The 12,142-nt window shown below is 45.6% G+C and overlaps 1 protein-coding gene across 7 annotated transcripts in view; it reads right to left on the minus strand.

Moving 5' to 3' along the window:
* LOC120904109 (pneumococcal serine-rich repeat protein) overlaps positions 1-12,142 on the minus strand; it is a 219,734-nt gene that overhangs the window by 8,540 nt on the left and 199,052 nt on the right. For 6 of the 7 annotated variants that reach the window (XM_040313879.1, XM_040313878.1, XM_040313874.1 and 3 more), the window contains 2 exons: positions 2,371-3,591; positions 157-538 (listed from right to left, as the gene is read on the minus strand). In XM_040313879.1, the coding sequence (XP_040169813.1) occupies positions 157-538; positions 2,371-3,591 (1,603 nt within the window). The remainder of the gene's footprint in view (positions 1-156; positions 539-2,370; positions 3,592-12,142) is intronic. The other variant, XM_040313880.1, reaches the window with a different exon arrangement.

A 12,142-nucleotide genomic window follows, 5' to 3' on the forward strand; every position in this document is an offset into this window, starting at 1 on the left:
AGAGCGAACGTAACAAAGGGTGGACAGAGAGAGAGAAGGGGGTCAAATGGAGAATAAAAAGGGGCTCAAATTCGAAGAAAGCAACGAACGACATCACACAACACACTTTGATTCGCTCATCTGTGCAAATTGGTCGTTTCGTTGTAGCGCACTCACTTAATGACCTTAGGATAGCCCTGGCCTTCGTCGGGCGTCAGCGAGCCGGTGATGAAGCTGTCCGTCGACTCGTCGATGCTAAGCGACGAACCGTCCGAACCGGTCGAGTAGGTGGCCGGCGGCGGCGGGCTGAGCGGGGACGAGTTGACCGGCGGGCTGTGGCTGTGGCTGATGTGCACCGAGTGTGGCCGGTTGCTGCTCGGGATCATGCGAGGCGGTGGCATGCTGCCACTGTTCAGCATCAGCTGATGGTGGTGCTGCTGCTGCTGTTGCTGGTTTAGGAGGTGTTGTTGTTGCTGTTGTTGCTGGTGTGGCATCGTTTCGCTAGTCGTTCGATTTCGCGATGGAAGACTGTCGCAGCGTTCGCGCGCAATGGCAACACCTGCGGGGGAAGGGGTTTGAAGAGAGAGAGAGAGGGCAACGATGCAAAAGAGAGAAAGAAGGCCATTAGTGTATGGGTTGGGCGATACCAGTGGTGTCCTGGTTGTGATTTGGAGTGAGTGAGTTCACAACAAAACCAATCAGGGTAGCATAGAGGGGAGGACTTTTAGTTTTGTTTTTTTAGAGGGAAAAAAGCCAAAAGTGGAAAAGAGGGTTCGTCGCCTGCTACGACGCGGTTGATTTTGCGATGTGTGTAAACCAATATAGAATCTTCTTACAGAGTACACTTAAGTAATATGCACAATATGGATAATGGAGGTTTCGCATTCGCAGGGAGAGATGCAGCTGAGAGCACTTTTTTTGGCATGCAAAACACAGCAAACGGGAGCATACAGAAAGATCGAAAAAAAGGGTAGTGGAAAGGAGAGAGGGTATTTTTCTCGGGTTGTGGTGGTGGTGGTGATGGTGCGCAGGCAGTTTTACGTGCAATTGGCGTGGGCCTGGTGGCCCTCTACAGTTCAAAAACAACTCAAAAACAAACTTATCACACACAGCTTTAGGCGCCAGGAGTTTGTGATGGATTTTTTGTGTGTGGGTTATTACACACTCTTTTTAAAGGATAATGAGCCAAAATAAAAGCCAATGAAGTACACTGTCCTAATGCCGATAAGAATGATGTGGATGGGTGATTTTGTGCGCAACTATGACCAATAAATAAGCAATTCCGAGCAAGCAAATGTGTTTTCTCCCACTATTTCCCCTGCACTTCTAAGCGCAATGTGTATGCGTGTGTATCGAGGTGTGTAATGCAATGCTGATCCCTTCCCGTCCGTCCGTCCGGATCTGGGGATCCAGCGCTTAATTCGATTACGATAAGCTTACGGCGTCGCTGAGCGCAACCGGTATGTGACGTTTAAAGTAGGATTGGTGGTGGTACCAGGCATGCGCCACATGGTTTAGTCGCTCAAATTGGATTTTGTTCCACGAAATGTGCCAAATCGATTATCACAGAAAGATGAGTTTAATTCCCTCCACACGGAAAGGGGCAGGACGACGGCGGTGTGGCTGTGTAATCCGATTACAAGCGTATTACACACCGCGCGACAGCGGGTTTAGAGAATTGTCATAATCCAATGGTGAGGAGAATTTGTAATTTGTTTTTTTTTTAAGTTAAGTTACATTGTAACAAGAATGTAAGAATGATTTGTTTCATTAACCTTAGACAGTTGGCAGACTTTCTCGATTCTGTGTGATATTAGAGAGCGACTGTGTCATAATAAAGAGTAGAACAGAATCAAGAAAGTCTGTGAAAACCTCACAGAAAGTCCTAAAAAGGACAATTTGATGAGTCAAAAATAAGAAAAACAGATAAAAAACAAGTAGTTTTAAGGAAAACAATCAAAAATGAACAATTTTGTGGGCCTAACATACAAACAAGTAACATAAAAAAACAAAGGTTTTTTTTCTAACACAAACAGATCAAAAAGACATTTAAAACAAACAGAACTGCTAAATGCTAATAACAAAATCAAAGCACTCAAAACTACCTATAATTGTGTGTTTGGTGTACGAAAAAAAAGTGTTTGGCATTCAATAGTAATATTTAAAAAGAAACAAAAATGGAAGAAAAACAAGAGAATAGAATAGAAATCATAACAGAATCATTAAATAAAGACATCAAAATGCAAAAGAAAGGAAGAGACTAAAAACAGGTAAAAAGTATACCGACAAAGAGAGAAATTAGACAGAAAGAATAAACAAAAAAAAAAAAAAACAAAAAAAAGGAAGGAAACGCAAGATGCAAAATCATGTGGTGTGAAACAAAATACATACTCCTGCTGATCGTACCGCTGGCTGTGCGGCCAGCGCTCAGGCGGCGCAGCGCCGCCGGCGAGAAACCGTTCGTGCTCTTATGGGAACTAGAGGTGGTGGTGGTGGTGGTGATGGTGGTGGTATTGGTGGTGGAATTGCTACTAATGGCCTGAAGGCAATTGCTACCGCTACTGCACTGCGACTGCGAGGGACTACTACAACTACAGCAGCCACCGTTCGAGGAGGCGGACCCGCGGCCCTCCGCCATCATCGCCATCTTCAGCCCGAGCAGACCGATCTTGCCAGCGGACAACGTGGTGCCTGGGGAGGAGGTGGACCCGGACCCAGACCCAGACGAGGAGGTGGACGCGTGCTGCTGCAGATTGCTGCTGCGCAGCAGCCGGCTGATCAGCGTCAGCTGACTGCCCACCGGCAGGGCAGGTGGTTCCGGCGTCTCCTCGCCCGCCGGCTTCTTCAGATCCATCGGCAGGTAGCGCTGATCCTCGATAATGCTCTCCATCGAGCTGCGCGACGGGACGAGGCTTGCGAACGGCTGCGGTCCTTCCGGCGACAGCTCGTACTGGTGGCGATGGGGCGGCGACGTGCAGAGCACATCCGACACGGGCGGTGACCATCCGCCTCCCCCGTTCGGACCACCGGCGTGCATCGGACACTGCGCACTACTGCAGCCGATCGATGAGAAGGTTGGTGGCGGTGAGGGCAGGTACGCCGACGATGATTTCCGGTGGTTCGATGCACCGGCAGCGGAGGAACAGTGCGGCTGCGGCAGATGGTTGTAGTGCGAGAGTGAGGAAGGGGCGTGATGGTGGGGCTGCCACCATCCGCCACCACCCTGCCGGTAGTGTTCGGCCGTCAGGCGAATGGCCGACTCTTCGGTCAGGGGCAGCGAGCGGGTACGATGGTGCACCGGCTGGATCGTCCCGGGGCCGGCGCACGAAGCGGACGATGACGACAGCGACGTCGAGAGCGTGACAATGTGCTGCGAGCCGCCGGTGGCGGAAGGCAGCAGCCCACCCTGCGTACCGGCAGCGACGGCCGCAACGACGCTGCACTGGGAGGAGGACCGGACGCTACTACCACTACCACCGCCGCCGGAGTGCGCATGGAGTGCGCCCAAATGATGCGTATTGCTATGAGGGGAATGGCCTAACATGGGAGCGCTTGGCAATGATAAAGCTCTTTGATGGAACACCACCCCGGTTGTGGCGGATGCGGATGTAACTGCGGATAGAGAGACAAACAAGGAGAGAGAGAGAGATAGTACACACGGGAATTTTCAGACGGGTTTGCTGCGCGCAAAGCGAGCTTTTGTTGCGGTTCAAGGTGTTCTGTGAGTGTCTCTGCGTGTCTCCAATGTCCAAAGTATACACGGGGGGTCATGTGTATTTTTTCCAATTCGTCACTAAGTCGCTGATAGGTATAAACAGGGCGATTAGTATTGGAAGGATGGCCCAAGATGGTTACATACAAAGGTAGGCAATATTCACATAGAAGGAAGGGGAAAATTCACGCTTCACGCACGTTAGTAGAAGTGTGGTGAAGTTGTGTTGTGTGTGGTCGCAAACCGTTGCTTGTCTTTAGTGTCGTCTTGACAGTAGAAAATTAGCAGTCGATCGTTAAATTCGTTTTGAACAGTTTTAAATAGTAAATACAACTACATTTACCAGTCAGCTTACAGTCTAACGTAAAATATAAAGGAACAATGTTAAAAGGAAAATGTAGAAATGTTTAATTCAACAAATTTCAGAATTTAAATTGCATAAAAATATATATTTAAGCAAAACGGGCCTTCCTAAGCGCCCGTAGGTATGCAATTTAATGCTTTTTTGATATCACTGAGTAGTATTAGTTTGGTAACGAGATATTCGTGAATAAAATGTAAATTAAACATAGATAAATCTAATTTGCATTTTAATATTGATTACTCATCGCTGTCAAGTACATTCTTATAATCAGAAATTTATAGTAAAATTGGAAAAAAACCCGTTTTGCTTTGCAGATTGCATTTCTTGAGCTAAACGCCTGAAGGTATGCAAACCACGAATAGAAATGCGCTTAATATGCACCTTTTATTATTAAATTTTTACTTTTGCTTTGAAAACTGCCTAACAAAACAGTTATAATAAATTAAATTTACAAAAATGTAAAAAATAGTAAAAAAATTGTCATTTCATTCGCTCACAAAAGTATAATTTTCTATTAGTTTCATGGCTCAAAAGTCGAATAAGTGGTTAAGTAGTGTGTCCAGTATCTCTTCTGCAGAACGTCTCTGTGTCGTCAAACATGTGAACAACGGGTCCGGTAGCAACACTGTTCGTGTTTTTCCGTTCGGTTCATGGCGTTATGCAAACCGTAATGATGATGGGTTAATGGGGAAGAAATCGTTAGTGCTACACAGCCATCAGTAGAGAGAAGCGGTAGTACATCCGAGCATGGAAGAGATTAATTCACGCCGTTTGGGGGTTTCAAAGGTTAGTAGTAGCTTGACGAGAGCCCAGCTCTGTTGGTTGTGGTTTTGTAGCGGGTAAATAGGGTTATAATTTTCAATGATCATCATCGCAGCAGCAGCTGCGACTGTTCATTCGTCACTCCAAGGGTAAGCTTCTTTTATACAGCACAGATAGGTAAGAGCGAGAGAGAACAAGTGAGAGACAGCATGTTATAAGCGAGTAAGCTAAGTAGTGTAAGCCTTTTTTGCTCCCCACACACGCACGTCAGTGAAACAACTTGATTAATGAGCTTTCGACGGGCTGGATCAGATTGGATCTTCCGGTGGAGCGCGCGAGCAGTCGTTCGAATTGAAGAGTGTTATCCTTATCCGCCCTATCTATCAGGTGTCACCCGTAGGCGGACGTTCTTTCTAAGTCCACTTTACATCCCCTTTTTTCCTCCGTCCGGTAGTGGTAAAAGGAGAACCACAACAAGCCACGTGTGAGTGTGTGTGTGTGTGTGTTGGATAGGTTCGTCGCCATCGTCGCTATCCTCTCGTCGTGGTCGTCGTCTTCGATTCGGTACGGTTAGAATTTCTGATTATCTCTACTCTAATTAGTTTAGTTAACAGGAGTGATTACTAGGTGGAAATTTACGATTATCGTTCGCGGTTCGCTTCCCAAGACACACCTCTCTCACTCTCTATCTTTGCGCAAAAGGGCACACACACGAAGGAGGGGTTTTGTTCCTTTTTACTTTTTGCTCTTTTTTTAGCGTGTGTCGTTCCCATTCTATATGCCGCCCAAGGGGGCGCTGCTGTATCGTCTTCCGCAAACTATAACCCGGTCGATGGTTGCGCCTAGGGTTGTGATTATGTTTTTTTGTTTTGCGTTTTCGTTTTCATTACTTGCATCACTGCACTCCGCGCTTCCGTCCGCAGTGGCTCTTCTCCCTCCTTGCTCATCCTCGCTTGCGACCATCTAATGGACCGGAGGAGAGTGTGTGTTTTGCGTGGGCTACCGCAAACTCGCGCGAGAGCGATTCGCGGGTCCGTGGATATGTGTTGAGAGGTCCTCCCTGTGCCGCTCATAAATAATCTTTATGAGGTTCGTATTTCAGCCGACCGCATTATATGTCCGACATTAGGTGTCCGTGTGCGCGCGTCTGCAGCGTGTACACCAGCAGCGTATGGGGGTGGGTGTTTAGTTTTGCTTTCGTTGCAAGACACCACATTATGGCTGGGGGATGAGCATAACACGCGGGATGATGGTCTTCTCCATTCTGGCACCAAGGAACCTATTCACCTGTGTGCGGCCCCCAGTCGGCCGGTCGGCTACAGTATTTAATTACATCCATTTCCCGGCGTACTTTATTCGGCCGACGGGGTCGCGTCGTCTTTGCGTCTTAGATTATTAATTAGATGGCTACATTATTAGTCCACCACGCACAGTGTCAGCTACACACCACAGCTACATGTACACACACGCAGATACATTCCCAGTAGGAGGCCGTCTACTCGAAGGGTGCCAGTTTGTTAGAAGAACTTGTCACATTTTTCTCTATTTAACGGCTGCTCTCATCCCGAGATTGTTCCGGTTAATCAGGTCTAGAGCCAAGCAATGCCGATCATTCTACATTAGTTTCTATTTTGCCACAACGATAAACCCCAAGAACAGTTGTCTATTCTTGCTCACCGTGCTCGAATTGAGGGATATTACGTATTTAAATCTGCTCATCTGCAGAGTTTTGGTTATAATTTTGATGTTCGAGTGAGCAAGAAACCAACCACGAGTAGGAGTTATTGATTAAATCAGAGTCGTTTTTCTAGATGATAATTTTCTGAAGGAGTTTTCAACAGTATATACATTGTTAGCTTACTTCTTCTCTTCCATATTACATATTAGAAAAATGTTAATAAACATATCAAATAAATAATCCAACTCCTTCCCAAAGAAAGTCCCCTTGGCAAATAAGACCGCTTCTGGGGGGGAGCTTTCGGTTTAGGGAAACAGGGCGGCTTAGGCGTTAGTGTGTGCGGTTAATATGCGCTTGTTGTGGGGGGGGCGGGGGGACAGTAATAATTTTCTCCGTGCGTGAATCTGCAGCGCACAGGACGAAACGAAGCGGAACGAAAGCTTGCAGAAGGCACACGATTAAAAGACGGACACCGAAACAGGGAACTGCCCCTTGCTTGCAATTTTGCCAATGAATGCCCGTATCCGTAAATGGGGCTCTGCTGGTGTAAGGAAAATAAATCAGAAAATCATCCATTTACGAAGAAAACGGTAAGAAAAAACGGACTCCTACTAAACGTCAGATCAAATACTTTTGTAGAAGAGGGGCATACAAAAGAGAGCAATGGAAAAAAAACGAGAAGAAATTGACTACGTCTTTAACCGCTTAAATACTTCCTGCCCCTTTGCCTTGGCGTACGCCAATCCGCACACACGCGTGCCACAACACGAGGAGGCTTTTACTGATGCTCTTAGCTTGGCTTTTGTTGCAAAGCTCTGTGCAAAATTATATTGCATTGCCTGCATTGCGTTATCTTTTTTTTAATGTGCTATTTAGCTTTTCATTCCCCGTGTCTTTTCTTTTACAATCGTATAAATGAATAGGTTTAAAATAACAAGCCATTTATTAATTAATGGCACTCCAGTAGCCGTACAGCAAGGCCACAGTGGCTGTGCGTTTCCCCGTTGCCCGCCTGTACGCTCGTTGAAGTCGCAAGAAGGATCTGCGCCGAGAGAGCACAGTAGAGGAAGAGGCAGTGTATACATTAGATATCTCAATCTGAACACTGCTTCCAAAGCACGGCAGTTTTATGCACGGATTGCACACAGTGGTGGCCGGCTGCCGGCAATAAATCATTCTTTTCTCCATCCTCCGTAGCGCCCGCGAAAGGCAGCCGAGCCGAAGGGGAGGTGTTTTTGCAGCATATTAAATTCATTCAGCTCGGTTTGTGTTTAAAAATTCATCGTGAAGGTAAAACAACCGGCACAACCCATAGGGCACCGCTCCATGCACGTTCGCAAACCATAAATAGTTTACAGCAGGAAATTAATAATTAAGTCACGAGCAGCTTGGCGAAAACGTTGGCCTAACTTTGGCACTGTTTGCGGCTGAACCACAAGAAAAACCGGCAAACACAACAGCTCTGCCAATTCATTCTTAACACACTTTTAAGGGGATGAAATGATTCATAATTCTTTCATATCAAATTGTTATTTTTTTCTTAAAAAAGGCAATTGCAGGTCAGTTTTGAAAGAGAAGAAAAAAAAAATACACAGAAACAATACAAAAATTCAACATAATTAAACCATAGTGTACCACAAATGGGCAGAAGCAATATAGAAACCGGTACGGACCTTGGAATTCAGCCCACCTTTCCGTGGGTAATTTCCTTCGCACCCTTTCTTCACGATCGTTAAAATGCAGTTCATCTGTTCCAAGGGAACGGGGAGCAAGATTTACTTTTCTACTTCTCTCCCCTTAATATGACCACAACGTGTGTGTGTGTGTGTGCACCATATGGGTTGTGTGCAACAACAACAACAACAACAACAACCATCAACACACCAAAAAGAAAACGGCAAGATAGTCTGCCACGCGAGCACAAACTTAATTCGTTTAAGCCCCAGCCGTCTTACAAAACCTCCGGTACAAATAATGGAAACCGGCCACAGCCCGAAAGATAAGACAAAAGCGCTTTCCTTTCTCCCATTTCTCTCATCCCTATCCGGGGGCCACCACCACCAATAGCAGCAGCATATGTGTTAAGCTAACATCTGATTGCGGCTCGCTTAAAGGTTTAATTAATTTTCATTATATTCGTCCCTCGCTTTTGTGGTGGTGCATCGTGGTGGATAAGTATGTCGATCGGCTTCGCGAGCAAGTGGAAAAGAAAATTACTTCATTCCATGCTGCCCACGGTACACACGATACAGGAACCACCAGGTGGCCCTTTTTCCGGTATCGACTGCTGTGCTGTGTTGGTGCTGGTGGTATACAGTTTAGGGAAGAAATTTGTCGATTACCCAGTGGGAAACGAGGGGTGTTTTTAGCTTTGATAATTGTTCATGAGCAGGTTCGGAAAGGTTTGCCGCTCTTCTAATTACTATCGAGCAGCTTACCGGAACAGATGTACAGGGAAAAGGTACAAGGAAGGGCATTCCTTTATTGAGGCTTTTGTAAATTAAACAAAAAACTGCTTCATTTTGTAGTGATTATTGCCAACTGAAAAGAATGTAAATTCCGAAATTAAGTGCCCCAGAAGCTGCTCTACTAAGGTAAGATTATACAAGCTTTTGGGGAAGCTTAAAGCTAACTCATAAAGGTAGCACATTAAATACCTTCACTGTTCTAGTAAGAATACATTTTATTATATTTCAAAAACATAACTACCGGGGTGTATTTTATGGGTAACATTTTGCCAACGCAAAAAATATAAAAAATGACATAAATAACTGCATTTATTCTGTTTTGTTAGGATAATTTTTGAACAAATATTTGCCCACAGCCCACGTGTCTAATTAGATGCGCCTAACATGCAAACAAACCAATGTCGAGGAACGAATCGGATCGTGGTGATGAACCAGAACAAAATAGTTATTTCTTATAAGAAAGTATATCCATGAACTAGGTACTGTATAGACCTCGTTAGTTCTTTCAATGACGTTAAAATATAATAAAAATAATAAAATGAATTATCATTAAGATTGAACAACAATTTGCCAAACTAGATGACGAAAACAAAACGGGAATTGGATGACAAACCCGAAATAAAGCACCCAACAGTGATGAGCACAAGCGTGATCGCTACAAAACTATGCTTGTGATGGGCGCTGAAAATGCCGAGAAAAAAGGAAAATGGTATGCAATGTTTGTTTCTCGCTGACGAACTAACCGAAATTAGAACAAAAATAACACAAAAATCAAGAAACCAAGCATTGAAGCCGTACCTGAGACGGAATGGCGTCGCAGCGTGCTGCGCAAACGTCGCAGCGGCTTTGCACCGGTGAGGTAGATGGCATTGGCCGAATGGTGGCTAAGGCTGCGCGTGTGACGCCGCCGCACCCCGCACAGGGCCGGCGCGCCCTCCAGTGGCGGCGGTGGCGGTGGTGGCGGTGGCCCCATCAGCGGCACGGTCGCGACGGTCTGTATGCTAACCGTCGAGGAGCAGCGGGACGACGATCTGGACGAGGTGGAAAAGTTGGAAAAGCTACCACCGGAAGAGCTGCCGCCGCTGCCCCCACTGCCGCCGCTGGCCGTCGCCAGCGGGCCACTATCACCGTTGGCTGCACCACTGCCACCACCACCACCAACACCCACCAGCGAGTGGGTGATGGTGGCGAGCAGATTGCTGAGCGTGATGCCACCGCCACTGCCGGGCACCTCCTTGCCGCCCTGCCGCGTACTGGCGTAATGGTGGAACTTGCTCATCGAGGCGGAGGGCGACGGTGGTAGCATCATCATTGCCGCTGTCGTCGAGTTTCCCATTGCCGCGGGCGAGGACATATTGGCCACCGCGGACAAGCCGGAAGACACTACACGAAGAAATTTGGTGTGTTTTTTTGTGGCGGTTTTTTTTTTTAATTTTGATTTGGAAAATATATTTTTTGTATTTTGTTTTCATACACCGTAGTGTGGGAAGAGAGAGAAAGAGAAAGAGAGAGAGAGGGAAAGAATAATAGCATACAATTTCTCATTTTTGTCATATCTGTCATATAAAAAATTGATAAATTTTGAAAAATTTTGAACAGTGAGAGATTAAAAAGTTTCTCTTTACAATAAAAAAAAAAGTTTAAGCCAATTGTGATTTAAGAAAAAAAACTAAAATAATTAAAAAAACAAAAGTTTTGCCAAATTTTCAAAAACATAAATAATAATCGTTTTGCTTGATTTGAACCAAAAACTAATGCAATTTTGATGATATGAACGTCAATGAGAAATGTGCAGCTTCACCTCGGTACGGGTTGTGGTTGAAGGAACGCAGTTCGTACAGCACATGGGCTCTGAGCCACTGACTGACGTTTGCTGCACCGGTTGCAGCATTATTTCCCTCCCAATAGAATGCCATTTTTATCCATTCATTTATGTTTAATTCAGTACAACACTGGGATAAATGGTAGTTGATGTTTTGTTTGTTATTTATTTGACTATTGATGTGTGTGTCAGTAAACATCCTTTAACAGTGTACGATCGATCGGTAGCCATTTTGGCCACGATCGCAGCAGCACTTTTATCCGACTGAGATGAAGAATGATAAATGTTGATTGCAAATTTCGATACCATATGAGTGATGGAAAGCGTGAAAAGCGCGATAAGTTTGTTGAGTTTGCAGAAAACAGAAGAATCGGTTTTAAAAACGTAAATTTGTGGATGCATAAAAATCGAGGAGCCGAAACAAAAATGGAGCTAGCAAAAGAGCAAGAAAGCCAATCACAAATCTGCATTACACACCACAACAAAACAGATATACATAAACGGCAAAGGGAAGGTTTGCATGCAAGAAACCATTTTCCTCCCCTCGGCGGAAACAGGGAAACGCTACAGTCAACAACAACAAGATCAGAGACAGACAGGCAGGAGGAATCATGCAAAACGCGCGTAAGGACACAATTTGGGAGCACATGTTGAGCCATGCAGTTAATAATGATCGCCACTAGACGAGGGGGGGCGGAGTGGGTGGAAAAAGCAACACAGACGGGGAACCGATTGGTCGAAAGAAGCACACACCACATATTGGCCGCCGAGCAACAGCTTTTGCCGGTTTGAGTCGGTCGAAAGATGGGGAAAGATGTCTAAGAGAACATGTTACACGATCGTCAACGAGGTTGTTGAGTGTTAGATGGGGCGCGATGGGGACCCCTATTAGTAGAGGAAGCTCTTCCTAGACGGCACACGGCGCTGGACAACGTTTTTCAACACACACACACATTGAGAGTAATAGTATAAAACAACAGTTTGCACATCAAAATGGACACACATACCCACACAAACTTGTCGGTGCCAAACGAGAGTGAACAGAGGGATCAGCGTTAAATGAAGAAGAACAATTCCCGTCGAACAAAACTAAACCAAACACACACATATACACACCGGGGTCCTAATAACCCATAGTGATGTTTGAGCACCTGGTGGCTTGGGCAATCGCTTTTTTTGCATTTTTAAATAAACCATTTTGTACGTGATCTTATCCGGGGGAGGATCATCATTTCCAGCCTGTCCAGGAAGGGCTAATCTGTTGTCTATCCTACCTTCCCGAATCGAAACTGATCGTTTTTCCTCACCTCGTATGTTTGCGCTAGACTAACTAGAGCAGAGGGAAGAAGCGCATCAA

This window comes from Anopheles arabiensis, chromosome 3 (assembly GCF_016920715.1).
Source record: "Anopheles arabiensis isolate DONGOLA chromosome 3, AaraD3, whole genome shotgun sequence".
In the NCBI taxonomy this organism is placed as follows: Eukaryota; Metazoa; Arthropoda; class Insecta; order Diptera; family Culicidae; genus Anopheles; species Anopheles arabiensis.